Source organism: Balaenoptera physalus (assembly GCF_965194825.1).
Source record: "Balaenoptera physalus genome assembly, chromosome: 2".
In the NCBI taxonomy this organism is placed as follows: Eukaryota; Metazoa; Chordata; class Mammalia; order Artiodactyla; family Balaenopteridae; genus Balaenoptera; species Balaenoptera physalus.
In genome coordinates, this window is record NC_138883.1 from 120,484,266 (window position 1) to 120,509,120 (window position 24,855).

General features: G+C 34.4%; 1 protein-coding gene across 8 annotated transcripts in view; it reads left to right on the plus strand.

Moving 5' to 3' along the window:
• Window positions 1-24,855, plus strand: part of SCAPER (S-phase cyclin A associated protein in the ER) — a 467,951-nt gene that overhangs the window by 198,516 nt on the left and 244,580 nt on the right. For all 8 annotated transcript variants that reach the window (XM_082452595.1, XM_082452600.1, XM_082452599.1 and 5 more), the window contains one exon: window positions 17,279-17,415. In XM_082452595.1, coding sequence (XP_082308721.1) covers window positions 17,279-17,415 — 137 coding nt within the window. The remainder of the gene's footprint in view (window positions 1-17,278; window positions 17,416-24,855) is intronic.

A 24,855-nucleotide genomic window follows, 5' to 3' on the forward strand; every position in this document is an offset into this window, starting at 1 on the left:
CTCTTTCTTATTTAATGCCTCTCTCCTAGAATTTTTTTTTTTTGTATTATTATGGCAAACCTAGTTTTGGTTAGGTTTTTGATATGTACTTTTATACTCTTCCTCTTTCCTCCTCTTCCCTTCATAGTTTTATTTTTGCATCTAGATCTATTACTAAAAAATATACTTTTATTTTAGTTGTTTTCTGCTCTATAAAAAGTTACCATGCTGTATGTGATCTTTTTGAACTTAGCTCTTTTCCACTCAGTATTATAGTGCCTAGATTCATACAAATTGGGAATTTCCTGCTGTTCTTAAAGCACTTTGAAGTATAAATGTTATACATTAAACTGCGCTTACTTTAAAGTTTACGATTTAATAAGTTTTGTCATATTCATACACCCATGAAACCATCACCACGATCAAGATAGTGAACATAATTGTCACCTCAAAAAGTTTCATCATCTGCTATATCCTTGCTGGTTTTCTGCCTACTTTTGTTCTATCAATTTTTGAGAGAGGGATATGGAAATCTTTTATTTTAATTGTTAATTTTTCTATTTCTTTTGGCAGTTCAATCAGTTTTTGCTTCATGTTGTTCAAAGCTTTGTTATTAGATTCATAAATGCTAATCATTGTTATGTCCTCTTGATTAATTGACCCCTTTTTATTGTCAAATGACCTTCTTTATTCCTAATATTCTTTGCTATGTTGTCTAATATTAACATAACCACTCCAGCTTTCTTTTATCTAGTGTTAGAGTGGTATATCCTTTTTTATCCTTTTACTTGTAACGTATGTATTTATTTTTTTGCATGCATCCTTTTCTTAAACATTTAAAGGTCAATAGACTTAAAGGGAATGTTTATTCTGGTACTGTTGACTATGATATGAAGCTGCTAACTCTCTCAAGCCCTTGTCACCCAGGGCTTGTGAAAACCACTCACAAGTGGGGAGTTCCAGCTCTGTCTATGAGCATTATTGTCTCTTTGATTCTGTATTGAAAGGATGATGTTATTTGTGATCTGTGGTAATATTGTTACTGGGATATTATTGAAACAATTTCTAAGGATGGAGTCTGATACTAATCTAAGTTGCTATATTTGAAATCTGAGAATTCTGCAAAGACATCTTTCATTATAAGCCTTGGTTCGATACTACTGAACCATTCCCTGTTGTAGTATTGAGCTCAGACCTCTTTCCATCTTCACAGCATGATAAATTATAAGCTTGTTGAACTCTGGGCTTTTCTTTGAGTCATCTGTTAAACCTCAGATTAGATCAGAAAGGAATATCAGTATCTGAAAAAGAAGTCTTTACCTCATTTATCATCTCCACCAACCAGAAAACTGATGGAGTATTTGTAATTGTCACTGAGTGGCAGGGGGACAGATGGTGGACTATCATTCTATCAGAAGATGGCCTTTTCTCTTTTACATGGTGTCTGTTTCACAGTATTTCATTAGCTTCATTTTTCTCATCCGTCACTTCAAACAATATAATACATAGATTGTAATAGATAAGAACATAAGTGTATCCTACACCTGTAGACAGGGACCTTGGCAGAATTGAATCTTTTGTATAATTAAAATAGCCTATCGAGTTTTAAAAATTGTCATTGTCACATGTGTTTAATTTTTCAAAATGATGCTGTCACAAAGGGCATTATTTTGATAAAAGGCATTACATTTCAGATTTTCTTAAATTTACTGTTTGACTAAATTTAAAATTTTATTTAAATATTATGGAACTCTCAAACTTTTTTTTAAAGCATTTCTTCAGCACCTGCTTGTCCACTCTGCACTAGTCCAGGGACCAGGGAAATACAGATAAATAATGTCACTTGAGCCTATCTCTTAATTTTATGCTATCTCTGATAAGTTTCATAGTTTCATGAATCTCTAAACACACTCATTTGAATATAAATGAACTAGTTTTTGTATATGGTGCTTTCACTTCTGAATAGTGCTTGGATGATAATAATCTGTAGATATGGCTAATGCCATCCAAACAATCAGTAATTACAAATCAGCTTTCCTGTGAAATCTATCTGGGGGATAATCTGCTGGAATAGTTTTATGGAAGAGTGATATCAGTCAAAATAATAGTTTAGATTCTTTTGGTCTTATTCTGAGTAAAACTCTGACTCTTTAACTTAAGCTGTTAGCATAAGCCCTTGGCACTTAGTATTGAATTAAATGTTAATAAGTTAAATGTTAATGAGCTAAGCTGTTTTTTTATTATTTTCAATTTACTGTGTCTGTGAGGTTGGTATTCAAACTATGTGGTAAAGTACTGTCTAAAAATGCCATGTTGTTTGTAGTTGAGTATTTCTTTATTTCTTCCCTTCTTTCATCTGCTTCTTCCTCTTTTTCTCCTGATTTTCCTTCTTCTTCCCTTCCCAAACACCTTCATCTCTCCACTGTTCCACCTCTTCTTCACCCCTCACTTTTCTTACCATCATCATCCAGAGAAACAAGAAAGACAAGTTCCAACCCTCCAGGCCTTCACCCTTTCCCAGTTTTTGTAGAAGACAGTGAGGAAATATTGTAAAATGCCTCCTATTTATCTTACTTGTTGTTGTGCCAGGCAGGCTTCAAAGAGCAGAATGCCTCATAATATTTTTAGGAATTTAAGAGAAAATATTATTTGGTTCTGGAATTGATTAATATCACTGGATTTTAGATTACAAAGTTGAGCAAGTAAAGGATGAGCTTGAGAGAAAAATGTTGTTTTTCCAAACAAAATGTGAAAACTCTTGCATTAATTTCTCATCTATTTAGATTAGTAACTTGGCATCCACCCTGCTCTTGAAAGTAAACTTTTGGCTCTAGAGAAATATGCCTCTTGAACATGACGTTTGATTTTCAAGTAAAAATACACTTGTATTACTGTAATGAAATTCTGGTCCTTTTTATTCAAAGAAGACATATTTAAATGCTTTTTGATCAAGGAAGAATAACATCCTTAAAAATTCTCAGTTCTGTATTATAATATTTTTAAATAATGAGAAGCAAATTATTTTCTTTGATGTAGCACATTTTATGAAATGTGTTTATTGTGAGGTAACACTTGAGAGAGCTATAATAATTATAGTTTAATAAAATCCTATATTGTGTCATTTATATTTTCCTGCTAATCAACTATTTTTAGAACTTTGACATTCTTTCCCAAAGATCATGAACCTATCTATGGCTTAATTTTTTCCTGTCTCTTTTAAAAAATAAAGAACTATGAGAACCTTTAGGAAGAGTCTGATAGAATATCGAGGTCATAAACTTCAATATGAATTATTTCGTTGAATATAGTAAATTATGTTAGAAAGGCCAGGGTTTGGTCTAGTATGCCGTAAAAAGTAATTAAAAGAATAAGAAGGGTATAAACTTTGATGAGATCATCTGTATAGGTATTAGTTTCCTTATATGTTTTACTGGTATTTCTTATTGCAGCAATGTTGTTTTTAAATAAAAAGTCACAACTGTGACTTTAAAACTAGACTTAAATTTGTGTGTGTGTATGTGTGTACACAGTTAGCCATCATTAATTAGCTTTTGGGCTTGATACATTCATTTTCAGAGTGTTAGAAAATGGGGGACTTTACAATTTACTGTCTAATCCCTTTTCTTTTTTTCCTACTGAGGAAACTGAGTCCCAGAGAAGTCACTTAGCCATGAGTTGTAGAATTTATCCTGGTATAGCTATCTTGACTCACAGTTCAGTGCTGTTTCCACTGCATTGATTTGCTTTTCTATTCCTAAGAAAAAGTCTCCCTCTTAATGCATATTTAGAATTAACAGTGTCAAATACTGAGAATGGCCAATGAAGACTCATTTCTGACTTGTTAGTAGCAGATTAGTACTTGCACTGAGCAGGATTCCAGGGTAGGAGTTGTATTTTTTAAATTCTTATAGGAAAGAAGGAGATCCAGGGGCCTTTGGATGATTTTTGGTCCTGATTGATTCATATTTTGGAAATAAGTATACTTTGCTCTTCCTTGTGCCTGTGCCATAATAATTAGGATTGTGGATAGATACAAAAAGATGAGTGTATTTTTACGTAGTTATACTTATTCTTCTGCAGCACAAATGAGCCTATAGCAACTGTAACCTAATACAAACCAATCCTTTTTCTTTAAATAGCTTGCCTTTTCCTTGCATTTCCTTATTAGCATTAATTTCACAATAATTAAAATATTAACATATATCAATTGTGGAAAATTTGAGAAAAATAAAGTTTGCCTACTGTTAACATTTTGATCTAATTTTCAACTCTTTACATGTGAATATATGAATCTTACACACTTATTTATATATAAGCTGCATTGCAAGGATTGAATCCTGCATTTTTTTTTTTTTTAAGAATATAACCTATGCGGTTTAATTGTATACGTTGGTCTTAAGATTTTTGGTCTTATTACTTGCATATGTGATCTGTTTCACACTCTTTAAAACAGAAAATCATTGAGTAGCAATCAGATTTCAAAAAGTCTTCCAAGTACAGCCAGACAGTTGTCTATGTGATGTGCTACATATGACAACATAGAATGTACAATTATATTAACACAGACTTCTTTTCCAAGGGGTCAGTATTTTAACACATCTAATAGGTCTCATGCACAAGATAATAGAAACAGCAATATCGGTGTCTCTCAATCACATTAAGTTCATCAGACGTATTAAAAGGGTAGCCCGTTTTAATTGAGAATTTTTATACATATTATATATATGCTTATTTAACATCTTTTTTTTCTAAATTATCTCTGTTTTAGATAAATACAGAGCTTAGGAAATAATACTTAAATGAGAACAGCTTGGGCAAATCCTCAGGCTCTATCCTACAAGTGTTCCATTCAGGAAGATCTCAGTACTTCTCCACTTTTTTGTAAAAATTTACAAACTGATTCATAACCAAACCACTTTGGAAAAAGAAGAACAGAGTTGGAGATGTTATGCTACCTGATTATAAGGCTTATTATAAAAGTTATATCAATCAAGATGGTGTAGTATTAGTATCTAGATTGGAAAATAGACAAGTGGAACAGAATAGATAAATGGATCTACACCTGCATATTTATATAACTGACTTTTTTTTTTTGTACAGCAGGTTCTTATTAGTCATCAATTTTATACACATCAGTGTATACATGTCAATCCCAATCGTCCAATTCATCACACCACCATCCCCACCCCACCGCTTTCCCAGCTTGGTGTCCATACGTTTGTTCTCTATGTCTGTGTCTCAATTTCTGCCCTGCAAACCAGTTCATCTGTACCATTTTTCTAGGTTCCACATATATGCGTTAATATACGATATTTGTTTTTCTCTTTCTGACTTACTTCACTCTGTATGACAGTCTCTAGATCCATCCATGTCTCAACAAATGACCCAATTTCATTCCTTTCTTTGGCTGAGTCATATTCCATTGTATATATGTACCACATCTTCTTTATCCATTCATCTGTCAACGGGCATTTAGGTTACTTCCATGACCTGGCTATTGTAAATAGTGCTGCAATGAACATTGCAATGAACATTTGAATTATGGTTTTCTCTGGGTATATGCCAGTAGTGGGATTGCTGGATTATATGATAATTCTATTTTTAGTTCTTTAAGGAACCTCCATACTGTTCTCCATAGTGGCTGTATCAATTTACATTCCCACCAACAGTGCAAGAGGGTCCCCTTTTCTCCACACCCTCTCCAGCATTTGTTGTTTGTAGATTTTCTGATGATGCCCATTCTAACTGGTGTGAGGTGATACCTCATTGTAGTTTCGATTTGCGTTTCTCTAATAATTAGTGATGTTGAGCAGCTTTTCATGTGCTTTTTGGCCATCTGTATGCCTTCTTTGGAGAAATATCTATTTAGGTCTTCTGCCCATTTTGGGATTGGGTTGTTTGTTTTTTTAATATTGAGCTGCATGAGCTGTTTATATATTTTGGAGATTAATCCTTTGTCTGTTGATTCGTTTGCAAATATTTTCTCCCATTCTGAGGGTTGTCTTTTCGTCTTGTTTATGGTTTCCTTTGCTGTGCAAAAACTTTGAAGTTTCATTAGGTCCTATTTGTTTATTTTTGTTTTTATTTCCATTACTCTAGGAGGTGGATCAAAAAAGATCTTGCTGTGATTTATGTCAAAGAGTGTTCTTCCTACATTTTCCTCCAAGACTTTTATAGTGTCTGGTATTATATTTAGGTCTCTAATCCGTTTTGAGTTTATTTTTGTGTATGGTGTTAGGGAGTGTTCTAATTTCATTCTTTAACATGTAGCTGTCCAGTTTTCCCAGCACCACTTATTGAAGAGACTGTCTTTTCTCCATTGTATATCCTTGCCTCCTTTGTCATAGATTAGTTGACCATAGGTGCGTGGGTTTATCTCTGGGCTTCCTATTTTGTTCCATTGATCTATGTTTCTGTTTTTGTGCCAGTACCATATTGTCTTGATTACTATAGCTTTATAGTATAGTCTGAAGTCAGGGAGTCTGATTCCTCCAGGTCCATTTTTTTCCCTCAAGACTGCTTTGGCTGTTTGGGGTCTTTTGTGTCTCCATACAAATTTTAAGATTTTTTTGTTCTAGCTCCGTAAAAAATGTCATTGGTAATTTGATAGGGATTGCATTGAATCTGTAGATTGCTTTGGGTAGTATAGTCATTTTCACAATATTGATTCTTCCAATCCAAGAACATGGTATATCTCTCCATCTGTTGGTATCATCTTTAATTTCTTTCATCAGTGTCTTATAGTTTTCTGCATACAGGTCTTTTGTCTCCCTAGGTAGGTTTATTCCTAGGTATTCTATTCTTTTTGTTGCAGTGGTAAATGGGAGTGTTTCCTTAATTTCTCTTTCAGATTTTTCATCATTAGTGTATAGGAATGCAAGAGATTTCTGTGCATTAATTTTGTATCCTGCAACTTTACCAAATTCATTGATTAGCTCTAGTCGTTTTCTGGTGGCATTTTTAGAATTCTCTCTGTATAGTATCATGTCATCTGCAAACAGTGACAGTTTTACTTCTTCTTTTCCAATTTGTATTCCTTTTATTTCTTTTTCTTCTCTGATTGCTGTGGCTAGGACTTCCAAAACTATGTTGAATAATAGTGGTGAGAGTGGACATCCTTGTCTTGTTCCTGATCTTAGAGGAAATGCTTTCAGTTTTCCAGCATTGAGGATGATGTTTGCTGTGGGTTTGTCGTATATGGCCTTTATTATGTTGAGGTAGGTTCCCTCTATGCCCACTTTCTGGAGAGTTTTTATCACAAGTGGGTGTTGAATTTTGTCAAAAGCTTTTTCTGCATCTATTGAGATGATCATATGGTTTTTATTCTTCAATTTGTTAATATGGTGTATCACATTGATTGATTTGCGTATATTGAAGAATCCTTGCATCCCTGGGATAAATCCCACTTGGTCATGGTGTATGATCCTTTTAACGTGTTGTTGGATTCTGTTTGCTAGTATTTTGTTGAGGATTTTTGCATCTACTGAATTTTTATTTACCATTATACAATGAATGTTTTTAATATCATAACTGTTGTTTGAAACTAATCAAATCTGTATAGTATCATATTAATGCATGTACCATAATATATGTAATCAATTCCCTACTGCTGATATTTTGTTGTAAATCTCACTGCAGTGTGAATATATTTATAGAGAAATATTGTTGCAGAAGTAAATTACTTACAGTTTCTTTTTTTTTTTAACTGAACATTTATTAATTATTAAGGAGACTGGGCTGTGAAACTATTTGGTTGTTCATATAGCATGGAGGCAGGACTATCAGTCTCTGAAAAGCTCCATTTTTGGATGACCAGAACTATAGAAAACTTGAAGCAAGCAACATTTCGGGTAAAAGGAGATGAGATTGCTGTATTTTTCTTACCTTAGGCAGTTCTTGGGGTCTTAAGAAAGGATGTCATTAAGGATTATTTTCTGCAGGATATTGTCTCCTTCTGTCCTTACAATAGATTTCAAACTTGGAGTACACACTTTTAACACTTGAATAGTGTTCAAACATGTAAATTTCATTTTAAATCCAGTTCTTAGATGCTTGAGAGATAGGAATACTGTGATTTCATTTACTCCTTTTAGCAAGCCAAACATAGAATTTTAAGATGCATGTGTACAAATTATTTCTTGTTACAAGATTTTCTAAACTGATTATTGTGGAGAATTTAAAACATTTATAATAGTAGTCAGAATAATATGATAAGCCTCCATGTAATCATCACTCAGCTGTAACAATGATAAACTTATCCTGCCTTATGGACATTCCATTCACTTTCCACAAATACTCTTTTGAAGTCAATTCCAGATTTCTTCTCATAAGAGCTATTTTAAAATGATTTACCTTCTACTTATACATGCTTATTATAAATGAGAGAATTAAAAATCTATCACAATCATCTAGTGACAACTTTTAGTAATTTGCCACCTTTTTTTTTTTAAATAGATCTTTATTGGAGTATAATTGCTTCACAATACTGTGTTAGTTTCTGTTGCACAGCAAAGCAAATCGGCCATATACATACACATGTCCCCACATCCCCTACCTCTTGAGCCTCCCTCCCATTGCCTTATTTTCTTATAGTCATTTTATGCACATATGTATACACATATAAAAATGCAAAGATATATATATAATTATTATAAAATTTTGTACATAATTGCATTAATTTGGGAAAAGACTTATCTGCTGTAATAGTGACAAAAATACAGTGATTTTAAGAACATAGAAGTTTATTTCTCACAATAAGGTCCTGAGGTAAGCAATCCCAAGTGGTCAGTCTTGAGGTAAGCAGTCCCAAGGCTTTATGCCATGTGGTTTTTCAGAGATCCATCTTCTGTTTCTATTATCCCCTAAGATATGCCCTCCCCTTCAGAGTCAGAGCTGTGTTATAGGCCCTTTTGTGTTCCAGTTTGCAGAAGGGGAAGAAAGTGAATGGTCTTCTAACACTGAACATGCATTCATAGTCCATTGATGAGAATTCAGTCACATGGCTACCACTAGCTATAAGAGGGACTGGGAAATTCAGTTCCTAGCTGAAGAATTGTGTGACTTGCTAAAGCTTTGTTACTGTGCAGCCTGCTGCAGTGCAGTATGTTCCTCTGTACTCTCTATTGCCTGCTCATGGGCAGGCGGATCTAGAGGCTTGATCAGGCTAAGGTTCAACCCATTTGGAAAAACTGTATTTGGTGCTGAGTTCTTTCATCAGGATGAACTTAATGTCTGATTGTCTTTCTTTTTGTGATGTTGACATATTAGCTGTTGATGCTCTTGGGTTTTGATTAATGGATACTTAAATCCATTAATTCATGGAAAAGGAGGTATTGTAATTATACATTTCATTTGCATTTATTATTTGGAATACATTTATAAAGAGATGCTTTCCCTCATCTACTATTTGCTTACTGAGTGGCAGGTTAAAATTTTGATTATTTACCTGTTTTCAGTATAATGAGTCGGTTTCCTATTATCCTTCAAACGTGTCCACAATTAGTTTTTAAAAAATATATATCATTATAAACTCTGTAATTAAACACTTTTGATGGGTTTCAGTCATTGGAAAATTTCCTTTTTTTAAAGCTCAAATTATGCTATCTTTTGGTCAGTGGGAGCCTCTTAAAGTTTGCTCTCAAGTTCTTTTGACATGAGCCTAGTTGAATTTGTTAGTTACCTTGCTACTTGGTATGGCAAGACATTTAGTTTATGATTAACTATTTCATTAAGAAACCCTAATTACTTTTACTGAGAAAGGGTATTTTAAGAGCACAAGAAGGGATGGTCATTGCTACTGGGTGGATCGCTGTGAACAGAATTAGAGAATAAAGAAATAAAATGTATGTGATATGTGCATATGTTACATACAAGCTCTTACATACATATGTGTGTGCATATACGTGTATTATTTATTAAATGATGATGGACTCATGAACTCTTACAATTCAAATTCAGGACTACATGGGTTTTATTTAACCTCCTCCATATTGTATCTGTATCTCTTTTCTTCTATACCAAGCATTCAGGGTATAAAGGACACAGGGAATGATAGAATTATAATACCCATAATCTCCTTTACTTCATACCACATTACACACACAGCAGTCTTAGGATAACATTACTAATAATCCCACCACCAATTACTGAGAACAGTTTAAAATTCTTTTCATGTTTTCCCCATTCTCATCTTTTTTTATTAGTAATTCTGTGAAAAGTCTGACATATAGCCATTATATAACTATATTTCTTTAGCTTTTAATCACTAGTGTAGTCTTAGTTCTATAAGTGTATGTGTAATGTTTACCACTAGTCTTATGTCTGTGTCTGTCTAGTCATGTTGGTTTTCTGAGGCTTGTTCTGTAGTAGATTCTTCAGAAAGGTCTTATGAGAGTAATATTCTCTGAGGTTTTTTGGGTTTTTTAAAAATTTATTTATTTATTTTTGGCTGTGTTGGGTCTTCGTTGCTGTGCGCGGGCTTTTCTCTAGTTGCGGCTAGCAGGGGCTACTCTTCGTTGTGGTGCGTGGGCTTCTCATTGCGGTGGCTTCTCTTGTTGCGGAGCACGGGCTCTAGGCACGCTGGCTTCAGTAGTTGTGGCTTGCGGGCTCTAGAGCGCAGGCTCAGTAGTTGTGGCGCACCGGCTTAGTTGCTCCGTGGCATGTGGGATCTTCCCAGACCAGGGCTCCAACCTGTGTCCCCTGCATTGGCAGGCAGATTCTTAACCACTGCGCCACCAGGGAAGCCCCTCTGTGAGGTTTTTTTAAATGATGATAACAGTTTATCTGTGCTTTTCATACTTGAAAGTTGGTTTTGCTGGATATAAAATCCTTACCTCACATTTCTTTCTTTAAAAAATACTAAATACATTACAGTAGTCCCCTCTCATCCTTGGAGGATATGTTCCAAGACCCTAGTGGATGCCTGAAACCATGGATAGTACCAAATACTATATATACAGTTAATCCTTGAACAACACGGGTTTGAACTATGCGAGTCCACTTATACATGGATTATTTTCAATAAAATGATCTGTGGTTGGTTGAATCTGCGAACATGGAAGGCCAACTGTAAGATTACATGTAGATTTTTGACTGTGTAGGGATTAGCATCACTAACCCCCATGTTTTTCAAGGGTCAGCTGTATTGTTTTTTCCTATACATAAATACCTGTGATAAAGTTTAATTTATAAATTAAGCAAGTAAGAGAATATCTGAATTGCCAATATCACTACTCCTGTGCTTTGGGACCATTATTAAGTAAAATAGCGTTACTTAAAAACAAGCACTGCCGTACCACAATCCATCTGATAACCTAGATGGCTACTAAGTGACTAACGGGTAGGTACAGCATGGAAACACTGGGCAAAGGAAGATTTACATCCAGGCCATGTAGCAGGTTGGTGTGAGACTTCATCACACTACTCAGAACAATACACAATTTAAAACTTATGAATTGTTTATTTCTGGAATTTTCCATTTAATATTTTCAGACCCTGGTGACCACAGGTAACTGAAACCACAGAAAGTGAAACCAAGGATAAGGGGGGACTACTGTACTTCATTTTCTTCTGGCATAAAATATGCTGTCAAAAGGGCTGATGATAATTAATTTTTTTTATAAATTATATTTTCAGAAATTGTAATACAGTATGTCTTGGTATTAGCCACTCTGGGTCAATATTTTCAGATATGTGGTGTACTCTTTCAATATTTAATTATATTCTTTTTCAGGAAAGTTTTCTTTTTTTTTTTTAATTTTTTTTTTTAATTAATTAATTTATTTATTTTTGGCTGTGTTGGGTCTTCGGTTATGTGCAAGGGCTTTCTCCAGTTGTGGCAAGCGGGGGCCACTCTTCATCGCGGTGCGCGGGCCTCCCACCATCGCGGCCTCTCTTGTTGGGAGCACAGGCTCCAGACGCGCAGGCTCAGTAATTGTGGCTCACGGGCCCAGTTGCTCCACGGCACGTGGGATCCTCCCAGACCAGGGCTCGAACCCGTGTCCCCTGCATCGGCAGGCAGACCCTCAACCACTGCGCCACCAGGGAAGCCCAGGAAAGTTTTCTTGAATTATAGTTTTTAATATTTGATTTGTTCCCTTGGTTTGGTTTTCTTTTTCAGGCACTCCTATTCAGTTTGTTGCATCTTTCCCTATCTTCTGTATTTCCACTTACTCTCAAATAATTTTTATTTCTTTTGCTTTAAGTATTTTTCTACTTTTTATCTTTTAGTTGTCTGAGGCATTATTTGTTGTGTTTATTCACTCTTTTGTCATCTATTTTATCTTCATTTCTTAAATGATTTATTTTCTTTTGCAGTCTTCATTGAGTTTTGTGACCTAAATGCTGAGTTTTTAGGATGGCAATTTGTGTTAGAACATTTTCTGTATTTGTTTTAGTTTATTTTGAAATAGAAGGTTACATTTTGATCTTTTCTGTGGATTTTTTGGTGTGTTTTCATTGTTGTAGTGTTGCTATTCTACTTATTTTCTTTTTCTTTTAATAAGTTTGACATTTGACCTTGATACTTTTGTATTGCTTATTTTTATGTGGAATTGGTTTTATAAGACTTTTATGAGTTGTGACTCAGGGTACCTATTCTAACTTCTTAGAGCTCCCTCTTCTATTGTTTTTTTCTGAAAAATATAGTGACTTGCTTTCTAAAATTTCTTGATTCTGTTTCCCTGCTCTGCTTTTATCGAGGCTTTTTCCCCCTTTGTCTCAATTATCCCTGAGGCTTCCCTGGTGGCGCAGTGGTTGAGAATCCGCCTGCCAATGCAGGGGACACGGGTTCGAGCCCTGGTCTGGGAAGATCCCACATGCCGCGGACCAACTGGGCCCGTGAGCCACAACTACTGAGCCTGCGCGTCTGGAGCCTGTGCTCCTCAACAAGAGAGGCCACGATAGTGAGAGGCCCGCGCACCGCGATGAAGAGTGGCCCCCGCTCGCCACAACTAGAGGAAGCCCTTACACAGAAACGAAGACCCAACACAGCCATAAATAAAAATAAAATTAAAAAAAAAAAAAAAGAACAAAACCTTGGAAGATTCCCCTCCTCCCCGTCCTCCTGTCACTCTCTACTAAAAACCCCTCTCCTCATTAAAAAAAAAAGAAAAAAAAAATTTTTAACTATAGGAGTATTTATTGCCCTGGTATTTATTATATGGAATAAATCCAAATATCTAACAAAAAAGCATTTAGTAAAATTAGGTGTACTGCTATAATCAGTAGATTATGTTCTAGAACATTATTTAATGGTATGAATATATTTGCAACATTAAATTTAAAAAGCAGATTATAAAATATTATAAAAGCTATGCCCATTTTAATAAAAATATATATGAAGAAAAATGTCTGGATGATATACTCAAATAATTATTTTTAGGTGTTAAGATTATGAGATTTTTATTTCTTAGTTTTATTCATATTTTCTATAATTAACATGTTGATTTTGTATTAAGAAAAAAGTTAAGTCAAATAAAAATATATATTCTCATTTGTTTTTAGTTTTGAGGTTTTTAAAAAATTAACATAAATTTGAGTGCATGATGTGTGTTGTATGTGTGAATGTGTATGTAAATGTAATGTCTTTTTAACAGATGCAATTTTTTTGTTCTGTATAGAATCCAAATTTTTCTATATAATGTCTGCATTTTTGTAATAAGGATCCTATTAATACTTAATGGATTCTATTAGATATGTAAATAACATTTATGTACAACTGAAAATAGTATAATTGAACTTTTCACGAAATTGAAGATGTCATTTAGAAGATTTCCTTTCCTTAACGCAGTGATAGAAATTAGATGTCAGAAACTCAGCCCACATGAGCAGTGTAGGGGGAGGGAATGTGGAGTAGTAAAGAAGGTTGGTCTTGTGAAGTCAGCCCGTTGTGGTTTTGAACTTGAGTTTTGTGATCATGGACATAATATTGAACCTCTTTGAGCCTTTGTTACATATGTGTAAAATGTAAACATATTGCCACCTGTTCTATGTGGTTGTGAAGATTTTAGGAAATAATGTATGCACTTTAGCCCTTTGCTGATCACAGTAATTATTTAATAAATGATTAAATAAAGAAAATAATTGCTTCTGCATTTGAGAGAATATTTTCTACCTTTAGTTGTGGAGTTTCTGTTTTGCTTTTTTGGTAGGTTTACAAATTGAAAAGTTTCTTTTTTTATTGAAGTATGGTTGATTTACAATCTTATATTAGTGTCAGTTGTACAACACAGTGAATCAATATTTACATAGATTATACTCCATTTACAGTTATATATTATATAACATATATATATTTATATTCCCTGTGCTGTACACTACATCCTTATATCTTATTTATTTCATAACTAGTAACTTGTACCTCTTAATCCCCTTCCATTGTCTTGCCCCTCCCCATCCCTCACCCCAGTGGTAACCACTAGTTTGTTCTCTGTGACTGTGAGTCTGTTTCTGTTTTGTTATATACATTTGTTTTATTTTTTGGATTCCACATATAAGAGAGAACATAAAAGATTTGTCTTTCTCTGTCTGACTTCACTAAGCATAAAAGTTTCATAATGAGCACAACTCTATGACTCAAACTCATTTTCCAGCCATATATGTAAGGTACTAGTCAAGAATATAGACTCCATAATCATACTGTCTGGGTTTAAACTTAGGCTCTATCACTACTACCTGCAAAGCCGCTTAGTCATGATCTTGACCTTTTAACTTCAGGAAAGTTATTTGATTCTGTGTTTGTTTCCTCATAGTTAAAATGGGAATAATAACAATATATACCTTCTAGTATAGTTTAAAGGACTGAATGATAATATGTAAAGTACTTACCTCAATGTATGTTGTAGAATAAACCCTTATAAATACTATTTTTGTCTTTTTTTTAATTGAGATATAATCGACAGAACATTTGTGTTAGTTTTAGGTGTACAACATAATGTTTGATATACATAGTGTGTGAAATGTAAACTTACTTACCATATAAGTTTAGTTAAAGTCTATCACCACACATAGTTAACAATTTTTTTTTTCTTGTGATGAGAACTTTCAGGATCTATTCTCTTAGCAACTTTCAAATATACAATACAGTATTGTTAACTATAGTCACTATGTTGTACATTACATTCCCAGGATTTATTTATCTTATAACTGGAACTTTGTACGTTTGGACCACCTTCATTCATTTGACCACAAATACTATTTTAGATCTTATTGCCTCACCCTCTTCTAATCATTCATTAAACATTTACTTATTGAGTGCCTACCATATGCCAGGCACAGTACCAGACACTGAAACACCACTGAGCAAAACGAAGTCAGTGCCCTCATGAAACTTATATTCTAGTGCAAGAGATTGCAAATGAATATTGATGTTAGGCACTAATATTAGACAAGTCCTATGAAGAAAAATAAACAAAATAAGAAGATGGCAAATAATAGAAGGTGTTACTTAAGATTGGGTGTTCATTTTACCTAAGACTATGCAAGTACTTGGAGAAGAATATTCTTGGCTAAGGAAACAAGAGTCCTGATGCAATACCATTCCTGATGAATGTGAGGAACAACAGCATCCACTCCACTGTGGATAGAAAGGAGTGAACAAAGGAGAGAGTAGTGTAAGATGAGGTGAGAGAGGTTGATGATGTGGGGGCTTAGTAGGCCATGGTAAGGACTTTGGATTTGACCCTAAATGTGATGAGAACTCAAGATTTTGATAAGACGAATGATATGATGTGATTTATATTTTTAAAAGTTGCTGATTTTGTAAAGAAAAGATTTGGAGATCATAGAAGCTGCAAGAACATTTAAGAGGCTATTGCGATAATATGGATGAGAGCTGATGATGCCTTAGACTAGGTGATGGTGGTGGGGAGAAGTGATTGGATTGGGATTATTTTGGTATATTTTGGGTATATTTGAAAGTAGAGCTGATAGGATGTACTAGTGTATTAGATGTGAGCAATTGTACAAATAGTGGTACCATTTACTGAACACTCTAAGAGCAATTTATATTGGGAGCGTAAGAGTTTTGTTGTAGAATATTATTTTGGAAATGCTTATGGTGGAAATATTGTACTTAAGTGGAGATTTTCAGGAGACAGTTTGATATAGGAATGGAGTTCAGGGGAGAGGTCTGGACTAGGGATAAAAATTTGAGAATTGCCTGTGTGAATAATATTTCAAGTCACTGCACTTGATGGATAAGTTTGAATAGAGAAGAGGGAGGATCTGAGGATAGATCTGAGATGTTTAACATTTTCCAGTCAAGAAGAGGAAAAGGATCTAGCAAGGAAAACGTAGAAGGTACAGCTGGAGTTAGGAGGACAATGTGATGTCTAGTAACCTAGTGAAGAAAGAGTGTCAGGGAGGAAGAAGTGATCTACAGTTCTAATTGGAAATTTAAGGAGAGGGTCTAAAATAATTTCTAGGAAGGAGAATGTGGGTAAAGCAGACTCAGGTTGCTTGATTGCCTGGCAATACTGGAGCCCATTTGAAGTGTAATGTCATAAATTTAAAGTTAGAGTAGTCAACATGGTTTGTAATTATAGCCATATTAATCTGCTCGGTTATGGGTACAGAGTAGGGAAAGAGTTGGATTTAGGGTTAGGATTTTTCCATGCAAGTATGAAAGAAGAACAGAGGGGCAAGCGCGTTGTGTACATGCAAGGGAGTGATTACAGTGATGAGCTGTAAAATCCAAGACGGCTAAGGAGGGCAGTGGGGCCAACTTCTGCTGCCAGTAACCACCTTCCACTTTCTCATCTCTGCCTGTTTTCTGAGATACCCTTTTCCTTTCTCCTTCCTGCCACCTTTACCAACTACCAGCCCAAACAAATACACACATCCCCAATATCCATATGTTCAAATTCAATCCATCCTTCAAGGGATAGCAGACGTGGTGCTTCCTTCTTAAAATCTTTCCTCTTCACCCTGAGTGAACAGTGATCTTGTTTCCCCTTTTGAGCTCCTATAGCACTCTAGCTCTCAAGCTTGGTATTATATATTTGTGTACATATTTTACCTCTCCTACTGCAGTGTAGGGTTGCAAGGCAGAGGGATATGTCGCTGTATCCTTAGCATTTAGCACAATTGATGTGCAGCAAAGGTTTGATGAATCAATGAAAATCTCAAGTAAAACAGTTTCTTCAATTTTTCCCCAAGCAATTTTTGAAACCAGTATTTCATAGAAATTACTTTTACTTTCATCTATATATTCTTTTATACTCACTGTAGTCTGTACCAATGCTATGTTATTTCTTAATCATCATCATCATCACCATTATTTCATTTATTTATCTTGCAGGAGCACCTTTCCTTAAAGAAGTATATTATTGACATTGTGGTTGAAAGTGCAGCTCCACCAGAGCCTTTGAAAGATGGAGAAGAGCGGCAAAAAAACAAAAAAAAAGCCAAAAAGATAAAAGCCCGGATGAACTTCAGGTACTAAAAATATCCTTAAAAACAAAGAAAAACTCTTAGTGATGTATCTTTTTTAATGTAAATCCAAGGAAGACCCTCTCTCCCCACCAAAAAAGTTTAAACTTGTTTGCTTCAAGAAAGCCTTGAAAATAACACTGATGAGCCTAATTTATAGCCACTTTCTTTGATTGAGAAAGAAAACTGCATATCGATCTAAAGCCCTTGCTTTCACCTGTTAAGAGCTCTTCTTATAATTGGATGCCAAAGCCCTGCCAAACTTGTGCCTCCTTCAGCATACAATAGTATGTTTAAGTATGTGTAAACCAAGCCTATTTTTCTTTCCAACTATTGATTTTTAAATGAAGTATCAAAGAAAATCAATAGCAATCAACAAATAGAAGTCTGCTGGCTGTAGTGTCAAATCCCATGACTAGGTTTAATCAATTTGGTAGCCTGTCACAACAAGAAAAAGTTCAAGAAATATCTTGAAATGGAAAGTGAGTTGTCAGATCTATAGTTTATCATCTCTCTCCAAAGTGATATCTGAGGATCAGACAGCTGTGTAGTATATCATTACCTCACAAGCTTTGAGCATCATCTGATGACTGATGAGTCTTGTTCGAGGACACAGATGTAGTTCCTCCTTAGAAGATAGTTCTTTGCTATTTGAAGGAAGGTAGTCTGAATATGTTGTTATACCTCTATTCCCAAATGGTTTGAAAGATAGAGAAGCTTCACCCATGGGATTACAGAAATATAGGTCTAGAATAATGGTGAACAGGGGTTATCTCTCTATAGTTTCCAATTTCAGATTGTAATTTTAAAAGGTGTCCATTTCATCTATAGAATCAGTGAAAACTTGAGAGTACTCATTCAGGCAAAGAACAGAAAAGGCTTTTTTGATTGTATTTTTTGAAGTTCCTCCAAGTTTCTAAAAATAGTTTTGCAGTATATACTTCAGGGTATTGCTGACCTTCATTTCTAGTTTGTGCTAAGAACTTGCTGACATCCTGAAATGCTGTAGGGTCCATTCTTTGGACCTTTCTTTTTTTTCCTCTGTGTACACGTTCCCTTGGCTTGTTGACCCAGTTCTGTGGCTTTAAATATTCTCCATTTGCTGACGACTACCAATTTTATATATCTTTAGTTTTACTCAAACTTAGTATGTCCAAACAACAAGCTCCTGCTTTCTTCTCTGCAACACCCCTCCCGAAAAAAAACCCTTTCTTGTCCCATAGTCTTCTCTATCGTAATGACCAGGTACTCTGTTCTAGTTGTGTATGCCAAAAGCCTTGAAGTTGTCCTTGACCTTTTTCTTTCTCCCACACTACTCATCCAATCTAACTGCAAATAATGTTAGCTTTGCTTTAAAATACATTCAGAATTTGACTGTCTTTCTCTAGCATTACTACTTCCTCCTTCAACCAAGCCTCCGTCATATCTCACCTGGATTATTGCCGTACTCCTCTGACTAGTTTCTTTGTTTCTATCCTTGGCTCCTTACTGTCTATTCCAAACACACTAGCCAAAGGGAACCTGTTAAAATATGATCTGTCACGTCACTTCTCTTCTGAAAACCTCAGGGCTTTTAAACTTCAGTTTTCCTTTTCCTGGACGGCTCTTCCTTCTTATATCTATAGAGCTTAGCTCCCTTACCTCCTTCAGGTCTTTGCTCAAATGTCACCTTTTCAGTGAGGTCCTTCAGGGAAGTATAGTATAGTTTTATATATATATATATATATATATATATATATATATATATACACACACACACATACAGACACACATATATAAATATAATATATATATAGTAATATAATATATATTATATATATAGTAATAATGCTAGTTTATTAAAGAAAATCTTTAAGTTATAGGAAAAAAACTATAATTCTGATACTAATATTTTGGCATATATATCCTTTTTATGCATATACTTATCTGTATCTATAGACTTTTTTTTCATTGCAGTATGATTTATTTAAGTGAAAGTAGAGATCTCTAATGTACAGATTGTTTAGTTTTGCCAAATCTAGATACTCATGTAAACCATACTCCTATAAAAGTTTAGAACATTTCCGTTACTCCACAGAGTGTCTTTGTGTCTCTTTCCAGTCAGTCTTCCACCACTCCTGGTGCTTGGTAACCACTGATCTGCTTTCTATCATTATAGATTAGTTTTTCCTGTTCTAGAAATACATACAAATGAAATCAGATTCCTTTGTGGCTGGCTTCTTTTACTAAGTACAGTTGATCCTTGAACAATGAAAGGGTTAGGGGCACTGACTCTCTATACAGTCAAAAAATCCACGTATAACTTATTGGTCCTCCGTATCTGCAGTTCCTCTGTATCCATGTTTCCACAACCATGGGTTCAACCAACCAGGGATTGTGTAGTACTATAGTATTTGCTCTTGGAAACAATCCATGTATAAGTAGACCCACATAGTTAAAAGCCATGTTGTTCAAGGGTCAACTGTATACTGTTTTTAAGACTTATCTGTGTTGTGGCATGTATGTAGTTTGTTCTTTTTCATTGCTGAACATATCCATTGTGTGCATGTCCCACAAATTTTTATCTGTTCATATGTTGATAGACATTTGGGTTTCCAGTTTTTGGCATTTGTAAATTAAGCTCCTATCAAGTCTTTGGGTGTATACACATTTTCATTTCTCTTGGGTAAATACTTAAAAGTATAATACCACACTGTTTTCCACAGTGGTTGTACTGTTTTACACTCCCATCAGCAAACTGTGGGAGTTCCAGTTGCTCAACAATTTGTCAGTACTTGGTATTGTGAGTTTTTAAAATTTTAACCTAATTCCAGTGTGAGCATAGTAGTATCTCATTGTGATTCTGATTTGCATTTCCCTAGTGACTAATGATATGTATTGAGTATCTTTCCATGTGCTTTTTAACCATTCATATCTTCCTTTATGATGTGTCTGTTGAAGGTTTTTGCACATGTTAAAAGTTTTTTGTCACTTTATTTTTGAGTTGTTAATATATTCTAGCTACACGTTCTTTGTCAGATATGTGTCTTATGAATTTTTTTCTGAATCTGGAGCTTGCCTGTACATTTTGTTAATGATAGCTTTTAATAAGCAAAAGTTTTTAAATTGTGACGAAGTCTATTTTATCAATATGTTCTTTTTTGTTCTTGTGCTTTCTGGGTTCTGTCTAAGAGGTTTTTGTCTGACCAGAGGTTAAAAAGCCTCCATATTTTTTTTCTAGAAGCCTTGTAATTTTAGCTTTGGCATTTAGATTTATGATCCATCTCAAATAAATTAGTGGGTATGATAGGAAACATTGGTCCAAGTTTATTTTTCCATATGGATGCTACCAACAAGGGCTTAACTTCTAAAATATACAAACAGCTCATACAACTCAATAAGAAAAAAAAAAACAACTCAGTCGAAAAATGGGCAGAAGACCTAAATAGACGTTTCTCCAAAGAAGAAATACAGATGGCCAATACACACATGAAAAGATGCTCAACATCGCTAATTATTAGAGAAATGCAAATCAAAACTACAGTGAGGCATCACCTCACACTGGTCAGAATGGCCATCATCACTGATCATGCAAGAGGCTATGCATGTTCAGGGCAGTAGGTGTATAGGAAATCTCTGTAACTTTCAATTTTACTGTGATCCTAAATCTGCTCTAAAAACTAGTTAAAAAAAAATTCCCATATTTTATTAAGCCTGTATGGATCTGTAGTGACATACACTTTTTCATTCCTAAAAATTGTAATTGTTGTTTTTTTTCTTTTTTCTTTGATCGCTCTGTCCAGGAATTTATCAGTTTTATTAATCTTTTCAAGAATGAACTTTTACAGTCATTGATTTTTCTCTACTTTTTTGTTTTCTATTTTATTGATTTATGTACTTTTTTTTACCTGTCTTTATATTTATTTTGCCTTTTCTCCTAAATTCCTAAGGTGGAAGCTTAGATTACTGACTTGAAACCTCTCTTCTTTTCTAATATTTGAAATTACACCTATAAAATTTCCTCTAAGCCCTGCTTAAACTGTATTCCAGTATTTTCGATATTGTGTCTTAATTTTCATTCAGTTCAAAATATTTTTCAATTTCACTGACCCATTGGCTACTTAGAAATGTATTGCTTAATTTCCAAATAATTGGCAACTTTTCATGTATCTTTTTGCCTTTTTTTCCTGTGGTCAGAGATGCTACTGCACACAATTTCAATTCCTTTAAATTTATTGAGACTTTTATCTTCAGCATCTGATCTGGTCTATCTTGGTCAATGCTGCATGTTTACTTGAAAAACATGTATATTTTGCTTGTGGTAGTGCGTTTTCTGTAGTGTCACTTAGGTGTGTTTGGTTGATAGTGTTGTTAAAATCTGTATTTTATCTCTGGTATTGTCCATTTCATCTTGTATCAGTTACATAAAGAAGAATATTAACATTTCTAAATATAATTGTGGATTTATCTATTTCTCACGTTAGTTTTTTCCAGTGTTGCTTCAAATTTTGAAGTTTTATTGCTAGATATATACAAATTTAGTATTATTTTATCTTCTTGACAAATTGATCACATTACCATTATGAAGTGTCCTTCTTTATATCTGGTACTATCCCTTATGCTGAAGTCCACTTTTTCTAATGCTAATAATTACCATTTCCACTTATTATTTACATGATAAATTTTTTCCAATTCTTTCAGTTTTAAACTTACAACTGTGTCTTTTTATATATTTTGAGCATCTCCTATAATTGTCATATGATTTAATCTTCCCTTTTTATCCGGTGTAACAGTGTCTATTATTTGCAGTTTTTAATCAATTTACATTTAATGAAATTATTGCTGGGGTTGTTTTAAGTCTACCATCTCACTGTTCTCTATTCATCTGTAAATATTTATGCACCCAACATAGGAGCACCTATATTAAATATATAAAGCAAATATTAATAGATGTAAAAAACAGATTGATAGCAATACATTAATAGCATATGACTTCAGTCCCCAATTTAGCAATGGATAGATCATCAAAACAGAAAATCAGTAAGAGGGCACTGGCCTTAAACAACACATTAGACCAGATAGACTTAACAGATATGTATAGCCATTCCATCCCAAGACTGCAGAATTTACATTCTTCTCAAATGCACATGGAACATTCTCTAGGATGGATCACATGCTAGGACACAAAACAAGTCTCATTGAATTTAAGAAGATTGAAATCATTTAAAACATTTTCTGACCACAATGGTATGAAACTGGAAATCAACTACAAGAAGAAAACTGAAAACAAAAACCACACATATGGAGACTAAACAACATGAAACTAACTAATCAATGGGTCAACAAAGAAATCAAAGAGAAAGTCAAAAAAATATCAATACCTTGAGATAAATAAAAATGGAAAAACAACCTTTGAAAACCTATGGGTTGCAGCAAAAGTAGTTCTAAGAGGGAATTTATAGAGATACAGACCTACTTCAAGAAACAAGAAAAATCTCCAATAAATAATCTAACCTTACACCTAAAGCAACTAGAAAGAGAAGAAGAAATGAGGGCCAAAGTTAGTAGAAAGAAGGAAATAATAAAGATCAGAGCAGATTTATTCCTAGGTATTTTATTCTTTTTGTTGCAATGGTAAATGGGAGTGTTTTCTTAATTTCTCTTTCAGATTTTTCATCATTAGTGTATAGGAATGCAAGAGATTTCTGTGCATGAATTTTGTATCCTGCTACTACCAAATTCATTGATTAGCTCTAGTCGTTTTCTGGTAGCATCTTTAGGATTCTCTATGTATAGTATCATGTCATCTGCAAACAGTGACAGTTTTAATTCTTCTTTTCTGATTTGGATTCCTTTTATTTCTTTTTCTTCTCTGATTGCTGTGGCTAAAACTTCCAAAACTATGTTGAATAATAGTGATGAGAGTGGGCAGCCTTGTCTTGTTCTGATCTTAGTGGAAATGGTTTTTTACCATTGAGAACGATGTTGGCTGTGGGTTTATCATATATGGCCTTTATTATGTTGAGGTAAGTTCCCTCTATGCCCACTTTCTGGAGGGTTTTTTTATCATACATGGGTGTTGAATTTTGTCGAAAGCTTTTTCTGCATCTATTGATATGATCATATGGTTTTTCTCCTTTAGTTTGTTAATATGGTTTATCACATTGATTTGTGTATATTGAAGAATCCTTGCATTCCTGGGATAAACCCCACTTGATCATGGTGTATGATCCTTTTAATGTGCTTTTGGATTCTGTTTGCCAGTATTTTGTTGAGGATTTTTGCATCTATGTTCATCAGTGATATTGGCCTGTAGTTTTCTTTTTTTGTGACATCTTTGCCTGATTTTGGTATCAGGATGTTAGTGGCCTACACTATGGAGAACAGTATGGAGGTTCCTTAAAAAGCTAAAAATAGAACTACCATATGACCCAGCAATCCCACTACTGGGCATATACCCTGAGAAAACCATAATTCCCAAAGAGTCATGTACCACAATGTTCATTGCAGCTCTAATTACAATAGCCAGGACATGGAAACAACATAAGTGTCCATCGACAGATGAATGGATAAAGAAGATGTGGCACTTATATACAATGGAATATTACTCAACCATAAAAAGAAATGAAATTGAGTTATTTGTAGTGAGGTGAATGGACCTAGAGTCTGTCATACAGAGAGTGAAGTAAGTCAGAAAGAGAAAAAAAAGTACCATATGCTAATATATATATATGGAATCCAACAACAAAAAAAGAAAATGGTTCTGAAGAGCCTAGGGGCAGGACAGGAATAAAGACACAGATGCAGAGAATGGACTTGAGGACATGGGGAGGGTGAAGGGTAAGCTGGGATGAAGTGAGAGTGTGGCATGGGCATATATACACTACCAAATGTAAAATAGATAGCTAGTGGGAAGGAGCCGCATAGCACAGGGAGATCAGCTAAGTGCTTTGTGTCCACCTAGAGGGGTGGGGTAGGGAGGATGGGAGGGAGACGCAAGAGGGAGGAGATATGGGGATATATGTATACATATAGCTGATTCACTTTGTTATACAGCAGCAACTAACACAACATTGTAAAGCAATTATACTCCAATAAAGATGTTAAAAAAAAAAAGAACAGAACAGAAATAAATGTAATAGAGGTGAAAAATACAATAGAAAAGATCAGTGAAACTAAGAGCTGGTTCTTTGCAAAGATAAACAAAATTGCCAAACCTTTAGCCAGACTCTTCAATAAAAAGAGAGGGCACAAAAAAATACAATTAGAAATGAAAGAGAGCCTACTGCAAACAATTATACATGAACAATTGTGCAATTTAGGAGAAATGGATAAACTCCTATATATACAATTCCTAAATATACCATCTTCCAACACTGAATCAGGAAGAAATAGAAAATCTGAATAGACCAATCACTAGTAATGAAAGTGTATCAGTAATTAAAAAAAAAAAACTTTCAGCATACA